This window comes from Eleutherodactylus coqui, chromosome 10 (assembly GCF_035609145.1).
Source record: "Eleutherodactylus coqui strain aEleCoq1 chromosome 10, aEleCoq1.hap1, whole genome shotgun sequence".
NCBI classification, from domain to species: domain Eukaryota; kingdom Metazoa; phylum Chordata; class Amphibia; order Anura; family Eleutherodactylidae; genus Eleutherodactylus; species Eleutherodactylus coqui.
The window spans coordinates 4,937,888-4,965,612 of record NC_089846.1 but is presented as its reverse complement, the minus strand read 5'-3'; the positions used below and the strand labels follow the sequence as shown (position 1 = coordinate 4,965,612).

Below are 27,725 nucleotides of genomic sequence, written 5' to 3'. Positions count from 1 at the left end.
TGCTGCAGTTATTGCCCGCGCAGTACACAATGTTAACCACCAGATGGCAGCACTGCTATTACAGGAAGCCCGCATGAAGGAGGCCGCATCATAGAGCGGCGGGGCGGGGCTGGAGGACTGACAATCATAGAGAGGAGGGAGGACAGAGCGGAGCATCCGGAAGTGCAGGTGAGAGCCGGGAGGGGGATGTGCGAGCAGGACGGTCAGCTGCTGACCACCTACACAGTGCTCTACCCTATATATACAGGGCTGTACCCCATATAGCTGTATACCGTCACCCTGCACGACGTATACAGAGTGCTGCACCCCAAATAACTGTATACCGTCACCCTGCACCCCATATACACTGTGCTGTACCCTATATACCTGTATACAATCACCCCGCACCCCATATATACTGTATACAGTCACCCTACACCCCATATACACTGCTGTTCCCTATATGCACTGTATACAATCACCCCGCACCCCATATACACTGTGCTGTACCCCATATATACTGTATACAGTCACCCCGCACCCCATATACACTGTGCTGTACCCTATATAACTGTATACAGTCACCCTGCACCCCGTATACACTGTGCTGTACCCCATATATACTGTATACAGTCACCCTGCACCCCATATACACTGTGCTGTACCCCATATATACTGTATACAGTCACCCCGCACCCCATATACACTGTGCTGTACCCCATATATACTGTATACAGTCACCCCGCACCCCATATACACTGTGCTGTACCCCATATATACTGTATAGTCACTCTGCACCCCATATACACTGTGCTGTACCCCATATAATAATAATAATCTGTATTTGTATAGGCCAACATATTCCGCAGCGCTTACATAGACGGGGAATACAGAAAGACAAAAAATACAAGAATTACAGAACGGTTACATAGTAATCAGTTGATGGAGACAATAGGGGTGAGGGTCCGGCTCCAACGAGCTTACATACTACAAGTAATGGGGTGATACAGAAGGTAAAGGGCCGGAGATGTGCACGGTATGGCGGGGTGGAGATGTGCGCGGTATGGCGGGGTGGAGATGGGCACGGTATGGCGGGGTGGAGATGTGCACGGTATGGCGGGGTGGAGATGTGCACGGTGTGGCGAGGTGGAGAGTGAGCGATGCTATACACATAGACAATGGTCAGACATTTGGCTGTGTGATGGCAGAATCAGTATGACTGCAGGAGCGGTTTATGATGGCTAGCAGGGATTGCAGTCAGTAGGTCAGGGAGCATGTTATCAGGCGGAGTACAGAGGGGTTTGTTTAGGGAATGCGGTATGCCTCCCTGAAGAGGTGCGTTTTTAGAGCACGCCTGAAGTTCTGCGAGTCCTGGATTGCCCGGGTAGCCTTTGGTAGTGCGTTCCAGAGGACCGGTGCTGCTCTGGAGAAGTCTTGGCGGCGGGAATGAGAAGTTCGAATTAAAGGGGCGCTCAGTCTGATTTTGTTAGCAGAGCGGAGAGCCCGGGCTGGGTGATGGATTGAGATGAGGGAGGCGATATAGGGGGCCGCTGCACTGTGGATGAGGGATACAATGTAGGGGGCGCTGCGCTGTGGATGAGGGATACAATATAGGGGGCGCTGCGCTGTGGATGAGGGATACAATATAGGGGGGCGCTGCACTGTGGATGAGGGATACAATATAGGGGGGCGCTGCACTGTGGATGAGGGATACAATATAGGGGGCGCTGCACTGTGGATGAGGGATACAATATAGGGGGCGCTGCGCTGTGGATGAGGGATACAATATATGGGGGCGCTGCACTGTGGATGAGGGATACAATATAGGGGGCGCTGCACTGTGGATGAGGGATACAATATAGGGGGGCGCTGCACTGTGGATGAAGGATACAATATAGGGGGGCGCTGCACTGTGGATGAGGGATACAATATAGGGGGGCGCTGTGCTGTGGATGAGGGATACAATATAGGGGGGCGCTGTGCTGTGGATGAGGGATACAATATAGGGGGGCGCTGCGCTGTGGATGAGGGATACAATATAGGGGGGCGCTGCGCTGGGGATGAGGGATACAATATAGGGGGCGCTGCACTGTGGATGAGGGATACAATATAGGGGGGCGCTGCACTGTGGATGAGGGATACAATATAGGGGGGCGCTGCACTGTGGATGAGGGATACAATATAGGGGGGCGCTGTGCTGTGGAGGGCTTTGTGGATGAGGGATACAATATAGGGGGCGCTGCGCTGTGGATGAGGGATACAATATAGGGGGGCGCTGAGCTGTGGAGGGCTTTGTGGATGAGGGCTACAATATAGGGGGCGCTGCGCTGTGGATGAGGGATACAATATAGGGGGGCGCTGCGCTGTGGATGAGGGATACAATATAGGGGGGCGCTGCACTGTGGATGAGGGATACAATATAGGGGGGCGCTGCGCTGGGGATGAGGGATACAATATAGGGGGGCGCTGCGCTGTGGATGAGGGATACAATATAGGGGGCGCTGCACTGTGGATGAGGGATACAATATAGGGGGCGCTGCACTGTGGATGAGGGATACAATATAGGGGGCGCTGCACTGTGGATGAGGGATACAATATAGGGGGGCGCTGCGCTGGGGATGAGGGATACAATATAGGGGGGCGCTGCGCTGTGGATGAGGGATACAATATAGGGGGGCGCTGCGCTGTGGATGAGGGATACAATATAGGGGGGCGCTGCGCTGTGGATGAGGGATACAATATAGGGGGCGCTGCACTGTGGATGAGGGATACAATATAGGGGGCGCTGCACTGTGCATGAGGGATACAATATAGGGGGCGCTGCGCTGTGGATGAGGGATACAATATAGGGGGCGCTGCGCTGTGGATGAGGGATACAATATAGGGGGTGCTGCGCTGTGGAGGGCTTTGTGGATGAAGGTGGCGAGTTTAAATTGAATTCTGTATTTAACGGGCAGCCAGTGCAGTGACCGGCACAGGGCAGAGGCGTCCGAGTAGCGGCTGGACAGGAAGATGAGCCTGGCTGCCGCATTCAGGATGGATTGGAGGGGGTAGAGTCTGGTGCAGGAGGGGGGCGATAGATTGGATGTAGGGGGTAAATGAGCGATCAGAATCAAATATGACCCCAAGGCAGCGGGCATGCTGGGAGTTATGGTGCCACACACTGAGATGGAGATGTCAGGAGGAGGTCGGTTAGTGGAGGGTGGAAATACCAGCAGGTCAGTTTTAGAGAGGTTTAGTTTTAGGTAGAGAGAGGACATGGTGTTAGAGACAGCGGACAGACAGTCGGTGATGTTTTGGAGTAAAGGTGCAGAGATGTCACGGGCAGAGGTGTATAGCTGGGTGTCATCAGCGTACAGATGGTATTGGAGGCCAAATCTCCTGATGGTTTGTCCAATAGGGGCTGTGTAGATAGAGAAAAGGAGGGGGCTGAGGACCGAGCCCTGGGGGACCCCAACAGCAAGGGGAAGAGGAGGGGAGGGGGCAGAGGACCGAGCCCTGGGGGACCCCAACAGCAAGGGGAAAAGGAGGGGAGGGGGCAGAGGACCGAGCCCTGGGGGACCCCAACAGCAAGGGGAAGAGGAGGGGAGGGGGCCGACGACCGAGCCCTGGGGGACCCCAACAGCAAGGGGAAGAGGAGGGGAGGGGGCCGACGACCGAGCCCTGGGGGACCCCAACAGCAAGGGGAAGAGGAGGGGAGGGGGCCGACGACCGAGCCCTGGGGGACCCCAACAGCAAGGGGAAGAGGAGGGGAGGGGGCCGACGACCGAGCCCTGGGGGACCCCAACAGCAAGGGGAAGAGGAGGGGGCCGACGACCGAGCCCTGGGGGACCCCAACAGCAAGGGGAAGAGGAGGGGAGGGGGCCGACGACCGAGCCCTGGGGGACCCCAGCAGCAAGGGGAAGAGGAGGGGAGGGGGCCGACGACCGAGCCCTGGGGGGCCCCAACAGCAAGGGGATGAGGAGGGGAGGGGGCCGACGACCGAGCCCTGGGGGACCCCAACAGCAAGTGGAAGAGGAGGGGAGGGGGCCGACGACCGAGCCCTGGGGGACCCCAACAGCAAAGGGAAGAGGAGGGGAGGGGGCCGACGACCGAGCCCTGGGGGACCCCAGCAGCAAGGGGACGGGGAGGGGGCCGACGACCGAGCCCTGGGGGGCCCCAACAGCAAGGGGATGAGGAGGGGAGGGGGCCGACGACCGAGCCCTTGGGGGCCCCAGCAGCAAGGGGAAGAGGATTGGAGGGGGCCGACGACCGAGCCCTGGGGGGCCCCAACAGCAAGGGGATGAGGAGGGGAGGGGGCCGACGACCGAGCCCTGGGGGGCCCCAACAGCAAGGGGAAGAGGAGGGGAGGGAGCCGACGACCGAGCCCTGGGGGGCCCCAACAGCAAGGGGAAGAGGAGGGGAGGGGGCCGACGACCGAGCCCTGGGGGGCCCCAACAGCAAGGGGAAGAGGAGGGGAGGGGGCCGACGACCGAGCCCTGGGGGGCCCCAACAGCAAGGGGAAGAGGAGGGGAGGGGTCGACGACCGAGCCCTGGGGGGCCCCAACAGCAAGGGGAAGAGGAGGGGAGGGGGCTGACGACCGAGCCCTGGGGGGCCCCAACAGCAAGGGGAAGAGGAGGGGAGGGGGCCGACGACCGAGCCCTGGGGGGCCCCAACAGCAAGGGGAAGAGGAGGGGAGGGGGCCGACGACCGAGCCCTGGGGGGCCCCAACAGCAAGGGGAGGAGACTGAGGACCGAGCCCTGGGGGGCCCCAACAGCAAAGGGAAGAGGAGGGGAGGGGGCCGACGACCGAGCCCTGGGGGACCCCAACAGCAAAGGGAAGAGGAGGGGAGGGGGCCGACGACCGAGCCCTGGGGGACCCCAGCAGCAAGGGGAAGGGGAGGGGGCCGACGACCGAGCCCTGGGGGGCCCCAACAGCAAGGGGATGAGGAGGGGAGGGGGCCGACGACCGAGCCCTTGGGGGCCCCAGCAGCAAGGGGAAGAGGATTGGAGGGGGCCGACGACCGAGCCCTGGGGGGCCCCAACAGCAAGGGGATGAGGAGGGGAGGGGGCCGACGACCGAGCCCTGGGGGGCCCCAACAGCAAGGGGAAGAGGAGGGGAGGGAGCCGACGACCGAGCCCTGGGGGGCCCCAACAGCAAGGGGAAGAGGAGGGGAGGGGGCCGACGACCGAGCCCTGGGGGGCCCCAACAGCAAGGGGAAGAGGAGGGGAGGGGGCCGACGACCGAGCCCTGGGGGGCCCCAACAGCAAGGGGAAGAGGAGGGGAGGGGTCGACGACCGAGCCCTGGGGGGCCCCAACAGCAAGGGGAAGAGGAGGGGAGGGGGCTGACGACCGAGCCCTGGGGGGCCCCAACAGCAAGGGGAAGAGGAGGGGAGGGGGCCGACGACCGAGCCCTGGGGGGCCCCAACAGCAAGGGGAAGAGGAGGGGAGGGGGCCGACGACCGAGCCCTGGGGGGCCCCAACAGCAAGGGGAGGAGACTGAGGACCGAGCCCTGGGGGGCCCCAACAGCAAGGGGAAGAGGAGGGTAGGGGGCCGACGACCGAGCCCTGGGGGGCCCCAACAGCAAGGGGAAGAGGAGGGTAGGGGGCCGACGACCGAGCCCTGGGGGGCCCCAACAGGAAGGGGAAGAGGAGGGTAGGGGGCCGACGACCGAGCCCTGGGGGGCCCCAACAGGAAGGGGAAGGGGAAGAGGAGGGGAGGGGGCCGACGACCGAGCCCTGAGCCCATATAACTGTATACAGTCACCCTGCACCCCATATACACTGTGCTGTACTCTATATACCTTTATACTGTCACCCTGCACCCCATATACACTGTGCTGTACCCTACATACCTGTATACAGTCACCCTACACCCCATATACACAGTACTGTATACAGTCACCCTACACCCCATATACACTGTATATAGTCATTCTACAACCTATATGCACTGTATACAATCACCCCGCACTCTGTATACACTGTGCTGTACCCTACTTAACTGTATACGGTCCCCCTGCACCCTGTATACACTATGCTGCACCCCTTATACACTGTATACAGTCACCCTGCACCCCATATACACTGTGCTGTACTCTATATACCTTTATACTGTCACCCTGCACCCCATATATACTGTGCTGTACCCTACATATCTGTATACAGTCACCCTGCACCCCATATACACAGTGCTGTACTCTATATACCTGTATACAATCACCCGACACCCCATATACTCAGTGCTGTACCCTATATAACTGTATACAGTCAGCCTGCACCCTATATACACTGTGCTGTACCCTATATAACTGTATACAGTCACCCTGCTCCCCCATATACACAGTGCTGTACTCTATATACCTGTATACAATCACCCGGCACCCCATATACTCAGTGCTATACCCTATATAACTTTATACAGTCATCCTGCACCCCGTATACACTGTGCTCTACCCCATATACCTGTATACAGTCACCCTGCACCCCGTATACACTGTGCTGTACCCTATATAACTGTATACAGTCACCCTGCACCCCATATACACAGTGCTGTACCCTACATATCTGTATACAGTCACCATGCACCCCATATACACAGTGCTGTACTCTATATACCTGTATACAATCACCCGGCACCCCATATACTCAGTGCTCTACCCCATATACCTGTATACAGTCACCCTGCACCCCGTATACACTGTGCTGTACCCTATATACACTGTATACAATCACCTTGCACCCTGTATACAGTGCTGTACCCCATAATTGTATATAGTCATCCTGCACCCCAAATAACTGTATACAGTCACCCTGCACCCCATATACACAGTGCTCTACCCTACATATCTGTATACAGTCACCATGCACCCCATATACACAGTGCTGTACTCTATATACCTGTATACAATCACCCGGCACCCCATATACTCAGTGCTCTACCCCATATACCTGTATACAGTCACCCTGCACCCCGTATACACTGTGCTGTACCCTATATACACTGTATACAATCACCTTGCACCCTGTATACAGTGCTGTACCCCATAATTGTATATAGTCATCCTGCACCCCAAATAACTGTATACAGTCACCCTGCACCCCATATACACAGTGCTCTACCCCATATACCTGTATACAGTCACCCTGCACCCCGTATACACTGCGCTGTACCCCGTATATCTGTATTACCGCCTTCAGCTCCCGTCTCTCGATGTGGTTGTGTTTCAGGGTGGGCTGAAGACGACAGAATGACAGTATGGAGGTGGCGGGAGCGTCCCTCCTCCCCGACAGCATCCTCTACCAGATCTTCCTGAGCCTGGGGCCGGCGGACCTACTGTCTGCGGGGTTGGTGTGCCGCCGCTGGTATCAGGTGTCCCGAGATGACTTCTTGTGGAAGGATCTGTTCTACCACCATTACCAGGTGCAGCGCCAGATCCCCCGGTATCCAGGTGAGGTATAGCGCCCCCTTCCATACAGCTGATGTCTCCGTGCCGTCACCCCCTCAGCTAGTGACACGGCACGCTGTTTGTGTGGCAGGCTCTGACTCCTGGTATGAGGAGTTCCAGCGCCTCAGTGACAGCGCCCCCTGTGTGGAGGTGGAGCGGCTGCGGGAGCACACGGACGAGGTCCTGCACGTCAGCTTCTCGCACTCCGGAGAACTCTGCGCCTCCTGCTCTAAGGACTGCACGGTGAAGGTAGGTGGCGCCCGCGCAGCGTCCCCGCCGTACGCGGCTCTCTGCATCTTCTCATTGCCTTGCAGATATGGAACACCCGCCACCCGATGTCCCTCCTGCACAGCGCCAACATGAGGCATCATCACTGGAACTACACCCAGTTCTCCCAGTTTAATTCTGATGACACGCTGCTCTTGGTGTCCGGGGTCTTTGTGTCCGGGGTCTTCGCAGGTCAACACAACTCGAGTGCCGGAGAAATCGCCGTCTTCAGTCTCGGTAAGCCCCGCTCGGGGTGTGAATATGTTGGCGGATTATCGGACCGTCCCGTGAGAGCGAGTTATTGCCTGCTGGCAGAATAGCCGATGACTTGCTGACTGTTGGGACCCTCACTGACACTGAGGACGGGGGTCCGATGTGCCACTCATTCATCTCGGACATAACCGCCATTCGTTCCTGGATGGACCCTGTTCTCAGGATCAGTGGGACCCCATTTGGGGATAATCTGCTTTTGTGGGACGGCCCCTTTGACCCCTTAATGATGCGGCCCTTTAGTTATTTTTTGCATTTTTCCTCCACCTTTCATAAGACCCTAACTCTTCCGTTCCCCCATCGCCGCCGCCTGCGGGTTGTTTTTTGCGGGGCGAGTTGTATTTTTCAATGGTATTATTTAATGTATAAAGTGGAGTAAAATGGAAAAAAAAAACCAAATCCCGCCATCTTTGTGTGCGTCTTGTGTCAGCGGCGCACAAGTGATCTGATAACTTTATTCTCGGGTCGGCGCGGTTTCTCCGATACCAAATTATGTCGTTTTATTTTTGTTGTACCGCTTTCATTTTTTTTCAAAGATATTTCATTTTTAAGCTATTTTCTGCCGCCGTCGCCTCATTTTGCGGACGTCCCGCAGTTTACTTTGAGGCCATTTTTGAATACATACAACTTTTTGATTGCTTTTTGTTACATTTTTTTCTTGGACGCGGGGTGATCAAAAAAAGCTCATTTCTGCTGTTCTTTTTTTTTTTCCTGACTGTGTTCACCCTGCGTAGTAAATAATGCGTTACTTTGATCGGTCTCTTACGGTCGCAGTGATACCAAATATGTATTTTTGTTTTCTTATTTAGATGTTTATTATAAATTTAAACTCTAATTACCGTATATACTCGAGTATAAGCCGAGTTTTTCAGCACAAAAAAATGTGCTGAAAAAGCCCTCTCGGCTCATACTCAAGCGAGGTAAAAAAACAAACAAACAAACCCTCATTACTTACCTATCAGCTGGTGTCTGTGTCCCCGGCACGCTGCTGCCAGCTGCTGCAGTCTTTTCCCCGCTGTCTTCTCCCTGGCTTGCTTTTGAAATCCCCACTGTCAGCGCTGTGATTGGATCGAACGCCGGCCAATCACAGCCGACACTCGATAAACCAATCACAGCCATTCAGTGATGTCATTCTGAATGGCTGTGATTGGTTTATCGAGCGCCGGCTGTGATTCGCCGGTGCTCAATCCAATCGCAGCGCTGACGGCGGGGATTTCAAAAGCAAGCTGGGGAGAAGACTGCAGCAGCTGGCCACAGTGCCGGGGGGAGCATCGTGCCGGGGACACAGACACCAGCTGAAAGGGAAGTATTGAGGTTTTTTTTCTTTACCTACTATATACTCGAGTCAATAAGTTTTTTTATCAATTTTTTTGTGGTAAAACTATTGACTCGGCTTATACTCGGGTCGGCTAATACTAGAGTATATACGGTACCTTTTCTTTTAATAATTAAACTTTTTTTTTACTTTTTATTTTAGTCCCCAGAGGGGACAACAACTTGTGGTGCTTTGATCGCTCCTGCAGTATGATGTAATGCTATAGCATTATATCATACCGCGATCTGACAAGCATTCTATTAAAGGGGTTGTCTCGCGAAATCAAGTGGGGTCATACACTTCTGTATGGCCATATTAATGCACTTTGTAATGTACATCATGCATTAAATATGAGCCATACAGAAGTTATTCACTTACCTGCTCCGTTGCTAGCGTCCCCGTCTCCATGGCTCCGTCTAATTTCGGTGTCTTCTTGCTTTTTTAGACGCGCTTGCGCAGATGGGTCTTCTCTCTTCGGCTCGGCTCGGCACCATCGGCGTTTTGGCTCCGCCCCTTGTACGCGTCATCGCGTAGCTCCGCCCCCGTCACGTGTGCCGATTCCAGCCAATCAGGCTCCCTGTGACGTTAAGAGGTTAAAGGGGTTTCTGCCCTCTTTTTCACTGATAATCTATCCTCTGGCTCGGTCATCAGTAGTTGACGGATGGGGTCCGTCGCTCAGGATCCCCGTCCCATCAGCTGATTGTCTGGCCCACTGTCTTCCTGACTTTCTGCTCCTCTCCTTGCCTGGATGTCGTGACCAGCGGAGAAGCAGGAAGTTGCAGCGCGGCTCTTCTATTGATTTCAGTGGGAGTGAAGCCTGCACACACACTTCCTGTGCTGACAGCTATTGATGACCAATCCTCAGAAGAGGTGAACAGTAGTTGATTGGCGAGGGTCTGCCACTCAGGACCCCCAATAGTCAGCTGTTATCCAGCCTACTGTCAGTGTCGACAGAGCCAGAAGCAGACAGCGCTGTGCACATTGCAATGGTCCATGTTGGTACTGCAGGCACAGCTTCCATTAACTTTAGTGCAATTCAAGGCAGGTCTGGTGGGAGAGATCTCTGTACTGACCCCTGATATATTATATATAGTTATTAGAGTGCCCTCTTGTTGCAGTCCTGGGTATAATAGATGATGGCAGAGATCTCTGTATTGACCCCTGATATATCTGTACATAGTTATTAGAGCGCCCCCTTGTTACAGTCCTGTGTATAATACATGATGGGAGAGATCTCTGTACTGACCCCTGATATATCTGTACATAGTTATTAGAGCGCCCCCTTGTTACAGTCCTGGGTATAATAGATGATGGGAGAGATCTCTGTACTGACCCCCTGATATATTATACATAGTTATTATAGCGCCCCCTTGTTACAGTCCTGGGTATAATAGATGATGGGGGAGATCTCTGTATTGTCCCCTGATATATTATACATAGTTATTAGAGCGCCCCCTTGTTACAGTCCTGGGTATAATAGATGATGGGAGAGATCTCTGTACTGACCCCTGATATATTATACATAGTTATTAGAGCGCCCCCTTGTTACAGTCCTGGGTATAATAGATGATGGCAGAGATCTCTGTACTGACCCCTGATATATCTATACATAGTTATTAGAGCGCCCCCTTGTTACTGTCCTGGGTGCAATAGATGATGGCAGAGATCTCTGTACTGACCCCTGATATATCTATACATAGTTATTAGAGCGCCCCCTTGTTACTGTCCTGGGTGCAATAGATGATGGCAGAGATCTCTGTACTGACCCCTGATATATCTATACATAGTTATTACAGCGCCCCCTTGTTACAGTTCTGGGTATAATAGATGATGGGATAGATCTCTGTACTGACCCCTGATATATTATACATAGTTATTATAGCGCCCCCTTGTTACAGTCCTGGGTATAATAGATGATGGGATAGATCTCTGTACTGACCCCTGATATATTATACATAGTTATTATAGCGCCCCCTTGTTACAGTCCTGGGTATAATAGATGATGGGAGAGATCTCTGTACTGGCCCCTGATATATTATACATAGTTATTAGAGCGCCCCCTTGTTACAGTCCTGGGTATAATAGATGATGGCAGAGATCTCTGTACTGACCCCTGATATATTATACATAGTTATTATAGCGCCCCCTTGTTACAGTCCTGGGTATAATAGATGATGGGAGAGATCTCTGTACTGACCCCTGATATATTATACATAGTTATTAGAGCGCCCCCTTGTTACAGTCCTGGGTATAATAGATGATGGCAGAGATCTCTGTACTGACCCCTGATATATTATACATAGTTATTATAGCGCCCCCTTGTTACAGTTCTGGGTATAATAGATGATGGGAGAGATCTCTGTACTGACTCCTGATATATTATACATAGTTATTATAGCGCCCCCTTGTTACAGTCCTGGGTATAATAGATGATGGGAGAGATCTCTGTACTGACCCCTGATATATTATACATAGTTATTAGAGCTCCCCCTTGTTACAGTCCTGGGTATAATAGATGATGGCAGAGATCTCTGTAACTCTATTTTATTAGAAAAATGAAAAACATAACAAAACAAGCCTTTTGGACTAAGCCAAGAAAACAAAAGAAATGTCCAAGACAACATAAACAGGTTTGCTTCAAACTGTATCCATCGGACCTCCAGTTTGCGCCCACTTCAGACTTCCTTGTAAGCCAGATCTTTTCTGGTTAGAGACCTTTTGTTCGGACTCCAGGTGTTCCTCAGGTATTTACCGTCCGTCCGGAAACAGAATAGAAAAGGATGCAATTACTAACGAGGTCATACCCCACCAAGACCGATGCTGCACAAAGATGTGTTATAGAAACTGTAGCAGAAGCCACGGCAGATGCTGCACCGACCAGCTCTCTTACAGCGTGAATATATACATCATTATTCATTCCCCATAATACAGTTTACCATACGCAATATATATACACACACGCATTTATTTAATAATTTTTATTTTTTTATTTTTTTTTTACCACCTCTTCTTTTCTCCCCCATGTGGCCTAAATATAAACCTAAAAACAAAACCATATCTCGAAAAGAAAACATAACCCAAATACCCGCCTACAGAAATATAAACCTTTTTTTTTTTTTTTTTTTTTAATAATATACATATTTATATACATTTTTTTTTTTTTTTTTTTTTTAAATTTCTTCCTTCTTCTTAGTTTGTACTAATATGACACCTTATACCCTACATACCACACACCTTATACCATTAAGAAGCTCAAGTTCAGTGCTTACAAGCCCTCTTTTCTTCCTCTATTTACTAAAACAAAAAGCTATCAAGTGAATAGAATAAAATTAGCCCATCACCGGGAAAGGAAACCCCAGGCTAGGGCACTCCAAAAGAAAGACCCCTCCATAGGCGAGAGGCCCTGAGTGCACCCAACCTGTTGAACTCCAAAGAACACACCTTCACCAGGTCACCGAGGATGTCCCTACACACCACATCCACAGGGAGGATTTTTTGACGCGTCGAAACTAAACACCGCGCGTGCCACGTGTAGTATCTAACCACTAGACTAACTAGATATAATGTGCACCTGTCCCGTCCACCCAGATCTCTGAATGCCCCATAGGCCCACTCAGGATAGGAGGGGACAGCCAGCCTAGGCCAACCGATGGAAGCCCCTACCCTTCTGTAGACCTCTGTATTAAAGGGACACTGAAGTAAGAAATGCTCCATAGTCTCCACTACAGAGCCACACTCCTCCCGGGGACAGTCCCTCTCCTCCACCTTTCTGTACTTCAAGTTATCCCTCACATACAACTTACCATGGAAGGAGCGCCAGGCCAAATCCCAAAACTTCAATGGGACCCTTACTGAATTTAACAAAACTAACCCTACCTCTAGGTCCTGACCTGGGCAGTCCCTGAGGGCCAGTGGATTTTGGAAGCGGGTGACCAGAACCCTATTGTCAAGGAACCTCCTTGACAGAGTCCTAATCTCCTCAGCTCCCAAGCCCCAGCGACGGATGACCTTCAGAACCGGCGCAACGTAAGCCGGGAGATGTCCATGGGTTGAACGAAAATCTTTCACACGCCCTCCTGTCTCCCATTCCTGGAAGAAAGGCTGAAACCATGCCTTAGAGGAGACTACCCACAAAGGAGCCCTTCCTGTATTCCAGAAGTTTGCTATATTGGTTTTAAGAAAGGTATTCACTAGGAATACCACAGGGTTGACCATAGACAACCCCCCTAGTCTCCTTGTGCGGTATGTGACCTCCCGCTTTACTAGGTTTAGTCGGTTCCCCCACAACAGCTGGAAGAACAGACTATAGACCCGTGTCCAGAGAGGCTCCGGCAAGATACATACACTGCCCAAATAGATTAACAACGGGAGCAGGAAAGTCTTGATAAGGCTAACCCTTTCTCTCAGGGACAAAGACCATCCCTTCCACTGGTCAACCTTCTGACTGGCATCTTTCAGTTTACCATCCCAATTTCTCCCTTGGTAATCACCCTGGCCAAATTGGATGCCTAAAACTTTTGCAAATTCTTGAGGCTCCGGGAGAGTGTCCGGGAGACTGAAATCAGGATCTCCTCCCCCCAGCCAGAGACTTTCACACTTGTCCCAATTGACTCGGGATCCGGAAGCCTCCGAATACCTAACCACCTCCGACATCACCCATCCAGCCTCCTCCTTGGACGAGACAAAGACAGTGACATCGTCAGCGTAGGCCACTGCCCTAAGTGCAGACTCCGGCCCCTCCAGGCCCATCCCGACCCCCGCCAATGGTCCGCCACTCAACCGCCTTAAAAAGGGGTCAATTGCGAACACATATAGCAATGGGCTCAAAGGACAACCCTGGCGGACACCGGACCCCACCCCAAAGGGGCGCCCGACCCAACCGTTCACCAGCGGGAAACTCTCAGCCCCTGCATACAAAACTTTAAGCCAATCAATAAACCCTATTGGTAAACCGTATCTCAGAAGGACTGACCAGAGGTACTCATGGTCAACCCTATCAAAGGCCTTTGCCTGATCCAAGGACAGCAAGAACCCTTTCCAATTACCGGCCCTACCCTGTTCCACAGCCTCCCGGACACCCAGTACAGCACTGAAAGTACTTCGGCCAGGAACAGAGCAGTGCTGGTCCCCCGAAAGTAGTTTGGGTGCAAAATGCACCAGCCTGTTAAAAATGATCTTTGCAAGAACCTTCCGGTCCGTATTGAGAAGTGCTATGGGACGCCAATTCTCAATCCGGGATGGATCTTTACCCTTTGACAAAATGATCAGGGCCGACCTCCTCATTGACTCTGGCAGAATGCCCGAGGATAGACATTCATTAAATATCTCGGTCAACAGGGGAGCCAACAGCTCCTTAAAGGTCTTATAAAACTCAGATGTTAGGCCATCCGGACCTGGCGTTTTCTTGAGCGCAAGCCCATCAAAGGCCAGTCTCACTTCCTCTTCCCTGATCGGTTCTGTCAAAACGTCAAGCGACGACGCCACCCCCTGCTCAGGGATGGTATCAGCCAGGAAAGCCGACATCTTGACTCGATCTAGATCCTTCCTTGCCAAAAGGTGTGAGTAGAAAGATCTGACGACCTCCAGGATCCCTGAACTGGACCTTTTCAGAGATCCTGTACTATCAACCAGACCAGTTACCAACCTACTATTCACTGACAACTTACAGTTTCTGTAGGGGTCGGGCGAGCGGAATTTCCCGAAATCCCTCTCAAAAACTAAAGATGTGTGCCTATCATACTGACATCCCTTCAGCAAGGCTTTCACCCTGGAGGCTTCCTCACGGCTGCCCCCAGTCGAGACAATTTGCTCGAGTTTCCTCCTCAAAGCTTGATATAAACGGTACTGGGTCAAACTTCTGAGGTTTGAGAGCTCACGGAAATATTTTGCAACCCGTTTCTTGAAGATCTCCCACCACTCTGACTTACTGTTACAAAGGCCCATCAGTGGAAGCTGGCTCTGCAGAAAATCCTCAAAGGACTGTCTTATTTCCTCCTCCTCCAGGAGTGCCGAATTTAACTTCCATAAACCTCTTCCCATCCGAGGGGTTTCTGAAACATTCAGAGAAAACATAATTAAACAGTGATCGGAGAATTCCACCTCCACCACCAGAATTGGTGAGGAGACAGCCTCCTCCTTTAAATAAAACCTATCTATTCTAGATCTACAACTACCTCTATAAAAAGTGAACCCCGTGTCGCCTGTGGTGTGCCGAACGTGGACATCCACCAGGCGAGCCTCACTCACTATATTATTCAAAGCGACGCTGTCGTAAGCCAACTTGTCTCTGGCACCTCCCCTATCACAGAGCCTCGAGACATTATTGAAGTCTCCGCCAAAGATCACCAGTCGACTCGTAAAAAGAAAGGGCTTGATCCTTATGAAGAGGTCCTTCCTCTCGTTCTTGCTCTGAGGACCATAAATATTTATGAGCCGAAGCTCTTGACCTCTCATAAGGACGTCCAAGACCAAGCACCTCCCCATTTCCACCTCGATTACCCGTCTGCATTCAACCGCTGCGGTTTTAAAAAGAACCGCCACCCCGCTATATGGTTCGGCCGCAAGAGACCAATAGGAGGGCCCATGAGTCCACTCCCTCTTTGCTTTATGGATACTGGCCAGGTCTGTTAGCCTGGTCTCTTGCAAAAACAAAATATCAGCTTCATTCCGGCTGAAAAAATCAAAGGCCATAAAGCGAGCCATATCAGACTTAATGCTAGCGACATTAATGGTCGCCAACGTCAACGGGGTGAGTGCCGCCATCAAGGGTGATCGAGTTGGACAGCTCTCTTCTTTACATTACCCGATTCCCCACCAGAATCCCTACCACCCCTTTTTAAACACTCCGACATATCCATTTCTACAATATTTATATTTTTTACATGATTGTTTATTTCTTTTTGCGAACCCCCCTCCAGATTCGGAGAGGAGCCCTCACCTTTGTCCCGTGGCACTGAGTCTCCCCTAACCCCCGGAGGAACTTGTGGCCCCCCAGGGGGGAGGGGAGCGACGTCCCCCACCGGCACTACTCTATTCCTTGGCTCCCCCACCTCCTCCTCCTCTAATGAGGAGGATTCAGGGTCGCCTCCTTCCAGAGTCTGAAAGCGGTTTGTTAAGATGACCAGAGGGGAGCCGGTTTGGCCCTCCTTTAGCATCTGACCTGGAGGGGGAGAAGATTTCTTTTTCCCCTTCTTTTTATTCTGTTTACCCTTCTTACGTTTTTCCTTTTGCCATTCCCTACTCTCCTCATCCAAACTGTCTTCTGGATGGGAACTTGATAGGGAACTGGACCTTTCGTCCTCCTCTCTTACCAGTCTCCTGACCTCTTCCTCCAAATCGCTGCCCCTTATGTCCTCAGAGGTGGTCACTGGCCCTTGGGAAACAGGGACCAGGGTCATCCTACTGGATTCCCCCCCTTCCCCTGCCTCCTTTCGGGACATCTGCTGTCTGGTATTACTCACTCCTCCACCTTTTTCCATCACCGGACCTCCAGACCCCCTACTTCCGCCCTCCCCCTCTCCAGCTGAGGCCCCGCTGCCCCGGGGTACCCCAGTCGGATCAGGAGCAACATCAGCACGGGCACGCTGAGGACAGCGACTGAAGGGGTGTCCTAGGACACCACACAGGTTGCAGCGAATGTCTGTACACGAGGCGGCATGGTGACCCTCTCCCCCACACAATGTACACATCACTTTTGTACATGCCGCACTGAAATGTGTGGGGTCACCGCACTTGTGACAGACCTTCGGCTGCCCCTGGTAAAAGGCCAGGATCCTATCTCTTCCCAAGAAAGCAGAGGAGGGAATGTGGGTAACAGAGTTTCCGGACCGCCTCAATTTCACCAGGAAAGTCCAGGCTCCAGACCAGATGCCATACTCGTCACGGTTCTTTGTGGGGTTGCCCTGTACCTCCCCGTAACGAGCTATCCAGGTCATGATGTCAATGAACGACAGTGACTCATTACGGGTTAAAACGGTCACTGACTTCACCGTGTCCTGGCGGGAAACGGGAATCACCTCGAAATCCCGCCAGTCGGGCCTAGTCTGAACCAGCTCATAATTCGACCAGAAAAGTTCAAGACCTTCTGACCGAACAAAGCTGATATCAAACTCCGAGGTACCAAAAGGATGGATCAGGGCAAAGATGTCATATGCCCTGAAGCCCATATTCAGCAGGAGCTCAACCACCTTCCCCCGTTTTGGGCATGTATCTCTGCTACCTATATGCCGAAGACGGACTACATTCCTTCTGGCCCCCGATGGCCCGCTTGTTGGGAGTGACCAATTCCCTCTATTCTCTCGGAAGGCCCCAAGTCCATGCCGCTGGATCCAGAATTCGAGGTTAACCTGCTCACCCTCTATATTGGCCGTCTTTTCTCCCCGCCTCAGGGCCTCCAAGAGACGCCGCTGTAAATTTCCCTGTCCAGCTCCACGGGAAAAAGGCCTCTCTGCCCCCCCGGTAACCGCTCCAGCATAACTTTTGGGGCCAGGCACCACCGGGAGGGGAGATGGGTCAGACACAGCCCCCACCGCACTCCCTACTACGGCAACATCAGCCCTGGCCTGTTCCTGGGCACCAGTCCTATTATCTGTAGCACCAGATGGGTGGGCAATCATCCCCAAAGCATCCCTTTCTGGACAAACCGCCCTCCCATCCCTAGACTCTGGCTGTTGTACTATCCCAGACATCCTCTCCTCCCCTCCTGTGACTCTGGATCCACTACCATCCTCAGTGCTCCTACCAGCATTCCTACTACCACCCTCCTCCTCTGCAACCACAGTAGATATGCTACACCCACCCTCATGTAGCCCCTTCCCCTGGACCTCCTTCACACTTTCACGTCCCACCACCTGCATCCCTGTTGACACTAGTACCCCTGAAACAGGAGAAGCCTTCTTCACTCCAACTGCCATTTGACCTCCATGACCTGATGTCACCGATTTTGCCACTGTAACGTCACTAGGCTCCGCCCCCTTCCTAGATGCTGGCACCGCCGCCGATGCCCTGGTGTCCCGTGCTGCCGGAGCAGCTGCAATATCGCGCCCAGACTCTGACACCGCCGCTGATGTCTGCCTGCTCCGGGCATCAGGATTCACCTCTGATAAGCTGATAGTCTGCACCCCCTCCCCGGATGCCTGCGTGCTCCGGAGGGCGGGGTCTATCTCGGAAGACGGCACGCCACCCGCGAGCGTGCAGTCCATGGGAGTCTCAACACCCACCGCAGGTGCCTGACTAAAAACGGATGCCATACCTTTCCCTCCCTGCTCAGCATCCAACACCATTACTGGTACTGGGGTCGGCTGAGCAGGGGGGTCTTTCCCATCCTCCCCCTGGGTGCCGCTGGGAAAGATTCTCTCCCTCTGATCCATTCCCGGGACCACCACAGATGCCGAGTCTGTTTGACCAGAGGGGCTAGGAAAAGGTACAAAACGTGTGCATACGACCTGTAATTGCTTCTTCTTCTTGTTTTTCTTCTGCTTGCCTTTTCCTGATCTTTCTTTGCCCTCCTCAGGTAGGTCGTCCCCAAAAGAAAGATTAGACAGATTAGTAGGGGATTCCATTCTTTTAATTTCTGCCATTAAATAACCACCTTCTCCCTCCCTTGCCTCCTCATCTGAGGAGTAAGAAGCACTCAGCCTTGGGCTGGGCTGCCGTGGGGGGATGGGCTGGGAAATCTCCACAGGTGATAGATCTGGAGACGCCCTGCAGGACATCACACCTGGAGACGCCATTACACCTGCCTCATCCTCCTCACTGTCAGACACAGAGGTTACTGCCAACTCCTTCCCAGAGAGGTTCCTCATGCTGTCAAATCTCTCTTGGTTGCTCAGTCTTTCTTTAAATGCACCAGCATTCTGTAAAATGTATTCTTTTCTAGTAGAATGAAGCTTAATGGCCTCTCTCACCTTCCCCATCTCTTCTGATATAGTCACACGGTCCTTTTTCCTTGCAGCAGTCTCTGCCCGAGCCTTCAAAGATTTCAGCTCCATCTGCAGCTTTTTAAGCCTCTGACCGCACGCCTCAAATTCATTAGTACATAGATGAATTCTAGCACTATACTTGTTGGTGGTCTCCCCGGGACGGCGCTCACCCCACCCCTTATACTGGATAAGGGAACTGCCACCATCCCGTCCTTGGGAAGACTCACCTTTCTTTCCAGGATGGCCTGCACTCTCCATGGAGTCTTGCTGCATCAGCCTCTGGGATCTTCTTAATCGCTCTCCTCCTGAGACCAGTAACACACCGTCATTCCCCGCTGGTCTCACCCGGGGAACGGTGGAGGATGTGCTAGGTTGCACACTCATGGAGGCCCCCTCACCTCTCCAGGGAGAGGGAAAGGGCTCCAGACACGTCTGCTCAGTAGCTCAGCTCTGCTCAGACTGCAAGGCTCCACCTACTCCCAACCTACTCCAGCCCCCTTGTTGCAGTCCTGGGTAGAATAGATGATGGCAGAGATCTCTGTATTGACCCCTGATATATCTGTACATAGTTATTAGAGCGCCCCCTTGTTACAGTCCTGTGTATAATACATGATGGGAGAGATCTCTGTACTGACCCCTGATATATCTGTACATAGTTATTAGAGCGCCCCCTTGTTACAGTCCTGGGTATAATAGATGATGGGAGAGATCTCTGTACTGACCCCCTGATATATTATACATAGTTATTATAGCGCCCCCTTGTTACAGTCCTGGGTATAATAGATGATGGGGGAGATCTCTGTATTGTCCCCTGATATATTATACATAGTTATTAGAGCGCCCCCTTGTTACAGTCCTGGGTATAATAGATGATGGGAGAGATCTCTGTACTGACCCCTGATATATTATACATAGTTATTAGAGCGCCCCCTTGTTACAGTCCTGGGTATAATAGATGATGGCAGAGATCTCTGTACTGACCCCTGATATATCTATACATAGTTATTAGAGCGCCCCCTTGTTACTGTCCTGGGTGCAATAGATGATGGCAGAGATCTCTGTACTGACCCCTGATATATCTATACATAGTTATTAGAGCGCCCCCTTGTTACTGTCCTGGGTGCAATAGATGATGGCAGAGATCTCTGTACTGACCCCTGATATATCTATACATAGTTATTACAGCGCCCCCTTGTTACAGTTCTGGGTATAATAGATGATGGGATAGATCTCTGTACTGACCCCTGATATATTATACATAGTTATTATAGCGCCCCCTTGTTACAGTCCTGGGTATAATAGATGATGGGATAGATCTCTGTACTGACCCCTGATATATTATACATAGTTATTATAGCGCCCCCTTGTTACAGTCCTGGGTATAATAGATGATGGGAGAGATCTCTGTACTGGCCCCTGATATATTATACATAGTTATTAGAGCGCCCCCTTGTTACAGTCCTGGGTATAATAGATGATGGCAGAGATCTCTGTACTGACCCCTGATATATTATACATAGTTATTATAGCGCCCCCTTGTTACAGTCCTGGGTATAATAGATGATGGGAGAGATCTCTGTACTGACCCCTGATATATTATACATAGTTATTAGAGCGCCCCCTTGTTACAGTCCTGGGTATAATAGATGATGGCAGAGATCTCTGTACTGACCCCTGATATATTATACATAGTTATTATAGCGCCCCCTTGTTACAGTTCTGGGTATAATAGATGATGGGAGAGATCTCTGTACTGACTCCTGATATATTATACATAGTTATTATAGCGCCCCCTTGTTACAGTCCTGGGTATAATAGATGATGGGAGAGATCTCTGTACTGACCCCTGATATATTATACATAGTTATTAGAGCTCCCCCTTGTTACAGTCCTGGGTATAATAGATGATGGCAGAGATCTCTGTACTGACCCCTGATATATTATACATAGTTATTATAGCGCCCCCTTGTTACAGTCCTGGGTATAATAGGTGATGGCAGAGATCTCTGTACTGACTACTGATATATTTATACATGATTATTCGGCCATCCCTTAGCGACCTAATAACCACCCTTGTGTGATCTGACCAATGACTTGTAAAGAGGAAGAACAATGTTCCCATCATGCACCCCTAGATCTCTTCTGATGCCCCCATGATCCTATTTCCCTTGGCAGCAGCTGCCTGACACTGGTTGCTCCAGTTAAGGTGACAGCTATAAACCCCCCCCCCCCCCCCCCCAAGTCCTTCTCCATGTCGGGGTCCCCAGTGCTTCCCATTAGTGTCTAAAGCTGACATGTATTTCCTGCCGTGTGCAGAACCTCACATGTATCACTGTTACCCCTCAGCTGACACTTTTTTGGCCCCAACTTATCCGGATCCTCTTCTACCCGCATTCTGCCCTCTTTTGTTAATTTCTTTACATATTTTTGTATCATCCGTAAATATTAATATGTTACTGCACGATCCATCTACCGGGCCATTATAGGGCCCGATACTGCCCCCTGTGGTGCCCCACTAGTGAGAACATTTATCTCTGCTGTTAGCCCCTTACATGCAACTATCAGTGTTGATCGCTGCTTGTAAAGAGTTCACAGAGGAGGGCGGCGCTCCCTCTGTGACGTCATCAACCCTCCGCCATGAAATGTTGGAGGGCCTATGGATCGCATAACAACCGGACGCCAGACAATGGCCTCCAGAATCGCCTGTGAGCGCTATGAGAAGCAATAATGCATTCCAGTACAGAAGTATTGCTGTGTATAATCAGAGTGATCGCACCATCGCAGGTTCAAGGCCTCTACAGGGATGGAAAAAAAGTGTAAAAGAAACAATTAAAAAAAAACTATTTTTTCACTTTCCCCTCTTGGATAAAAAGATTTTTTTTTAAATTGATGAACCCATGCTTGGTATCGCTGCATCTCTAATGAGCCGTATAATAAATTGAACCCACTTTTTATCCGGCACGTTATAGTGAAAAAAAAGGAGCAAAAATGCTGTTTTGTCCATTTCGCCTCTCAAAAAAAATGCAGTAAAGGTGATCAAAAAAGCTATACATACCCCAAAATGGTACCAATAGAAACTGCAGCTCATCACAACAAAAACATACAGCAGATCTCCGTCCGTGGAGAGAGAGAAATGATGGAACTTTGAATGTAGTAATGAAAAAAAGGGTTTTTCTTCCAAAAGTGGAAAAACCTAAAAAAAAATGCAACTTTGGTATTCTTGTTATCGTACCAACCGCCATGTAATGCTGTAAAAACAAAAAAAACAGGAGGAATTGATGTTAATTTTTTTTGGGAGGGCCTAAAAAAATCCCCAAAGTTGTACAATCCATCATATGTACCCAATAAACCATCCCTCATCCGGCCGTGTAAGGGGAAAAATAAAAACTTTATGACCTTTGAAAAGTGGAGATGAACATCTCTCCAAAAATTGTTGCTAAGGTCCAGAATAGGCCGCGCCACTAAGGGGTTAATGGAGGGGATTGGAAAACCAGTGCTGAAGACATGTGACGGGTCTCCCGCTCTTCTCCTCCCACAGACGGGTTTAACCTTCTGTCCCGCGTGAGGAATAAACCCTACGACGTGTTTGGATGTTGGCTCAATAGCACGCACCTGATCTCCGGAAACCTGCACCGCATGGGCCGGGTCACCTCCTGCTCCGTGCTGTGGCTAAACAAGGCCTTCCAGGTGAGTGCATGCAGCGCTGGGAGGACGCGGGCGAGGGCGAGGATACTTATATGGCACTTGGCCTCTCTTCCCAGGAAGTGGAGTCGGAGAATCTTAACGTGGTGAAGCGACTCTTCAAAATCCAGAACCTGAACGCCAACAGTATCCGTATGGTGATGGTGGCGGATTCCCCGGATCTACTGGCGGAGGCCGGAGATAAAGGTGTGGGGGTGGAACAAAGCCCTCCAGAACCAGCGGAGGTGGCAGAGGACAGCGCTGAGGAGGAGGAAGACGGCGGTGCAGAAGATGTGAGCAGGAGGGACCTTGTAGGGGAAGACGCTCAGATTGCAGCTGCTCTGCAGTTCTTAGTGGACGATCCTGCCGAAGATCAGCAGGAGGCGCCGCAGCCGCCACTCACCGAGGAGCAGTTTGAGACGAAGGTGGCCCAGTGGTATGCAAAGTACAGGACGAAACAAGCAGACGAACCTCAGGTCAGCGAGGGGAGCAAAAAGTACCTCATCTTCACTACCGGCTCTCTGACCTACTCCCCCCATCAGATAGGTGAGTTGTCTGCTTTGAGTATTTTATCATCCTGCCTCTGCAGAGCTCCACAACAAACTTACAGGGCTTTATACTGACGTGCCAAAAGTCATGGGACAGGAACTGATATGGTGTGGGACCCCTCTAGCCCTCGAAGTGCAGCAACTTCATGTTTCATCGATTCCACAAGTGCATGAAAGACGTCAGGGGGAATTTAGAGCTGTCTGAAAGCCCCCCCACAGCTCCAGGGCATTTGTAGGTGCAGGATCTCGGGGTGAATGGACCTCTCCACCACATCCCATAAATGCGGGTTTGCGCTCATGTCGGGTGCCGCGCCATTCATAGGAACGCTCCAGAATACTCCTCCAAGCAGCTCTGAGCAAAGTGGGCCCGATGGCACGCTGCATTATCCTGCTGGAATTTCCCATCATTGTGGGGGACATGAAGTCCATGAAGGGCTGCAATTGGTCACCAAGCAGTGGTAGCGGCATCGGTCAGTGATGTGTTTAGAGGGACCAGTGGACCCATCCCACCTCTTACACCAGTATGGAGCCCCCATCAGTCTGCACAGTGCCTTGATGACAACTGGGGCCCATGGCTTTATGGGGTCTGAGCCCCACACGAACCCCACCATCAGCCAGAAACAGAGTTGTTAGTCTGTTCGCACGGACAATTCTAGTCAGTCGCGAGCATTAGGCACTTAAGGGCGGCCACTGCGTCAGTGTCCACGGTCATGCTGTGTCCCAATAATTCATATTGCCTTGCCATGAGCACGCTGGCCAGTGTACAACCTCATAAGATGATACCTCACAGCTTATCCAGGTGTGGGCGCTCCCGAGCACCCCAAGGTAACGCATCCTCATCTATTTATATGCTGCTATCCCATCACTTTTGGCACATCAGTGTAAATTTGTATGCTTGTAGTAATAGTGTGCTGCCACAAGATGTCACTGCTGCACCATTACTCTATTTTAGGGATTAAGCAGCTTCTCCCGCACCAGATGACCACAGATGGGCCCGTACTGGGTGAGGAGCGGCGCCAAAATGAGTTCTTTGACTCCCTGGACCATGTAATTAACATTCACGGTCACATCATAGGCATGGGTCTGTCTCCGGATCACAGGTGAGAGCGGGATCCACTCTTCTTTCATTCTGTTGCATCCCTTCATGTGATACTAGAGCCTGCGGCTGTCCGGAGCCTGCTGGGAGTTGTAGTTGTGCCATAGCTGGAGACCAGCAGTTATAGGGGCTAACTGATTGTGTGTCTTCCTTCTGCAGGTATCTGTATGTAAATAGCCGCTCCTGGCCTAAAGACTGCGTGATTTCTGATCCCATGTGTCCACCGCCCATCGCCGAAGAAATAGAGCTGCGAGTCTTTGACCTTAAGACCCTGCGGGAAGTGAAGGAGCCTCTGCGAGCCCACCGAGCGTACACCCCAAATAACGAGTGCTTCTTCATCTTCTTGGACGTCAGCCGAGACTTTGTGGCCAGGTAGGTGCCGAACCGCAGTGACTTGTGGCGGATATAAGAGACATACATGGGCTGAGGGGGCGGGGCGACGGTTAATCAGAGGGGTTGGATTGGACCTCCCAGCCGTCAGGACAGTCCTGGCCAAAAGTTTTGAGACTGACACAAATTTAGTTTTTCACCCCGTTTTCTGCTTCAGTGTTTCAGTTCTGTCAGGCCTCATGTCCGCAGCGGAAGACCTGCCTGCCAGTGCGCAAATTATTTTCAAATGCTTGCCGCTGTTTGCAAACTTTTTTTCCGCGCGGATACACAGCGGATCATCCACACGGAAAAAATCCACAGCCCCGCCTCCCGGCCTTGTCCCACCTCCCTGATTGATTTTGACCTACAAATCCACAGTGCATCCACAGTTATATTTGCAGATCATCCGCACTCATTGACTTAATAGACCGTCACTAAGGGGTTAATGCAGAACATCTTTATTGCAGTGCGATTTAGAAAATGATCTAAAATCAATCCCATGTTCTGCGCAGACTCATCCCATAATTTATCTTTATAGTCACAGCGTTTGCAGCAGTGACCTCCCAACTGGTTGAAGGGACCCTCCAGTCCTGGACAAACAAAGATGGCTGCACCAGCTTCACTGACTCATGACGCACACTGTGCACTACATCTGCTGTGATTGACCAGTGTTGTCCAGTCGGAGCAGTGTGTAATATTACACAGGTAGTTAGAGAAGCCGTTCGGCCATCTTTGTGTGTCCTGGCTCAGAGGGTGACTTTGAAGCGGATCTGTTAGTGTGAGCTCCCCCTAGTGGTGGTTATATTCACATGGGGACATGTAATTTGCTTCTGTCCTGAGATTCCAGATTACCGGATGAGCAGTGTTACTGTAGATATGTTGCTCGGCACCTGACTTTCTGCTCTTCCTACTTTTAGTGGCGCGGAGAATCGCTGCGGCTACATCTGGGACCGCCACTATGGCTGCTGCCTGGCCACGCTGCCTCACGACAATGTGGTCAACACTGTGGCTTTCTGTCCTGTGAACCAGGAGCTTCTGCTGACGGCCAGCGACGACTATACCATCAAGGTGTGGCGTTCCCGGCGCGCCCTGCGCTGCCCCCCGGAGTTGTTGAGGCCGTCCCCTTGGTCTGCATCCTACGACACTTGATTTTCCTGCTCGGCCCGCGGCTCTACGTCTATTGGTCATGGCGGTTTGAGCGGTGTGCGGTCAGGACTGGGACTGTGAGCGCAGGTCCTAGAGACGCTTCCTGGCTCATCACATTTCAGTGTCTCTGAGGAACAACACAGCGGACGACGTCTGTTTCTTCCGTCCATGGTGATTATTGCGAATTGCGAAAATGGCGTAAAATAACTGTAACATAGAGTGACAAGACGTTACAGCCGTGTTCTTCAACGTGTGGCTGCTGCCAAAGTACACTCCCAGCATGATGAGTTGCACGTCGGCACCAGCTTGGAGACCGCGGCCTTAAGGGTACATTCACCGCGCAGAACCCACAGCATTTCTGCATCAAAACCTGCGCCATTCGTGCGATTTCTGACTCGGGTTCAGCTGCAGAAGCTCCTCTCACCTCCGAATCCTGAGCGCAGCGCACGCCGTCACCCAGCAACCGCTGCCGATGGCCTCTGGTCAGGTGACGTGGAAGTAATAGACGACGGGGTGCGCTGTGCTCTGGGGCTGGCAGGGACCGCGTTCAGCGGTGAGGAGGCTGTGCAGCTGAATCCTAGTCACAATCTGAACCGATGGGGGATTTGGGCGTGGAATTTTCTGCTTTGTGTGAACGTACCCTTAAAGAGGTTTTAATCGTGTGTAACACAAACACAGAGCGCTACAGCTTTCTAATATACATTGTTTGTCAATATCGCACCCTTTTCAAGATCTCTGTTTGCTGTCAGTGACCACTTGTTTTGCACTCGGAGGCAGTAAACCTACAGTATGCAGCGCTGATACAAGTGTAGCAATGCAGACAGTGAAAGACCTCAGCGCACCAATCTCTCTGCTAGTTACTACAATGTATCGGTGTGCTCACAGAGCATTGTCTAGACTGATACATTGTAACCACTGCTCAGCTGAGAGCAGGAGATGATATGGGGTTACTGCCTCTGAGTGGAACCAAGTTCTCATTCCTTGACAGCAAACAGATCCTAAAAATGGTGAGAAATCGACACACAAAGTAGATTGGAAAATTCTGGAACTTTTTATTTTCACAGCACTTAAAGGGGTCGTCTGGGTAGAAAGTCACATTGTAAAACGAGTGTCAAATGACTGAAAACAATAAATAAAGGGTATTTGCCTGTCCTTGGTGATCCAGCACTGCGTGCCCCACGATTCTCTCGATAAGTCATGTGACCACCACTCGTTCTCCTGGCATCAGCACTCCGTTTGGGCACCACGATGCCTGGTGATGCTGAAGCCTCTGATTGGCCGGTGGTGATCACTTGACTTCCACTGTCAAGAGAGAGGAGGAGTCACGGCACGCAGTGCTGGATGGCCGAGGACAGGCGAGTACGCTTTCTTTTATGGTTTAGTTTTTTTGTATTCTTAAAATATAAATTTGTGCCGGGCTGAACCTTACGAAGGGGGCTCAGAGAACAGGAAAAAAGTGATAAAGCCGGGCTGAACCTTACAAAGGGGCTCAGAGAACAGGAAAAAAGTGATAAAGCCGGGCTGAACCTTACGAAGGGGGCTCAGAGAACAGGGAAAAAGTGATAAAGCCGGGCTGAACCTTACAAAGGGGGCTCGGGGCACACGAAAAAAGTGATAAAGCCGGGCTGAACCTTACGAAGGGGGCTCAGAGAACAGGGAAAAAGTGATAAAGCCGGGCTGAACCTTACAAAGGGGGCTCAGAGAA

General features: G+C 51.5%; 1 protein-coding gene across 1 annotated transcript; it reads left to right on the top strand.

Annotated features, from left to right (window-relative positions):
• The first annotated feature begins 115 nt into the window (after positions 1–115).
• Positions 116–27,401, top strand: FBXW5 (F-box and WD repeat domain containing 5). Its single transcript, XM_066580051.1, has 9 exons — positions 116–168; positions 7,191–7,411; positions 7,500–7,657; positions 7,723–7,912; positions 22,719–22,867; positions 22,942–23,407; positions 24,362–24,509; positions 24,665–24,877; positions 25,792–27,401. The coding sequence occupies exons 2-9, from the start codon at positions 7,219–7,221 to the stop codon at positions 26,021–26,023; spliced, it is 1,749 nt and encodes a 582-aa protein (XP_066436148.1). The 5' UTR covers positions 116–168; positions 7,191–7,218; the 3' UTR covers positions 26,024–27,401.
• The last annotated feature ends 324 nt before the right edge of the window (positions 27,402–27,725 follow it).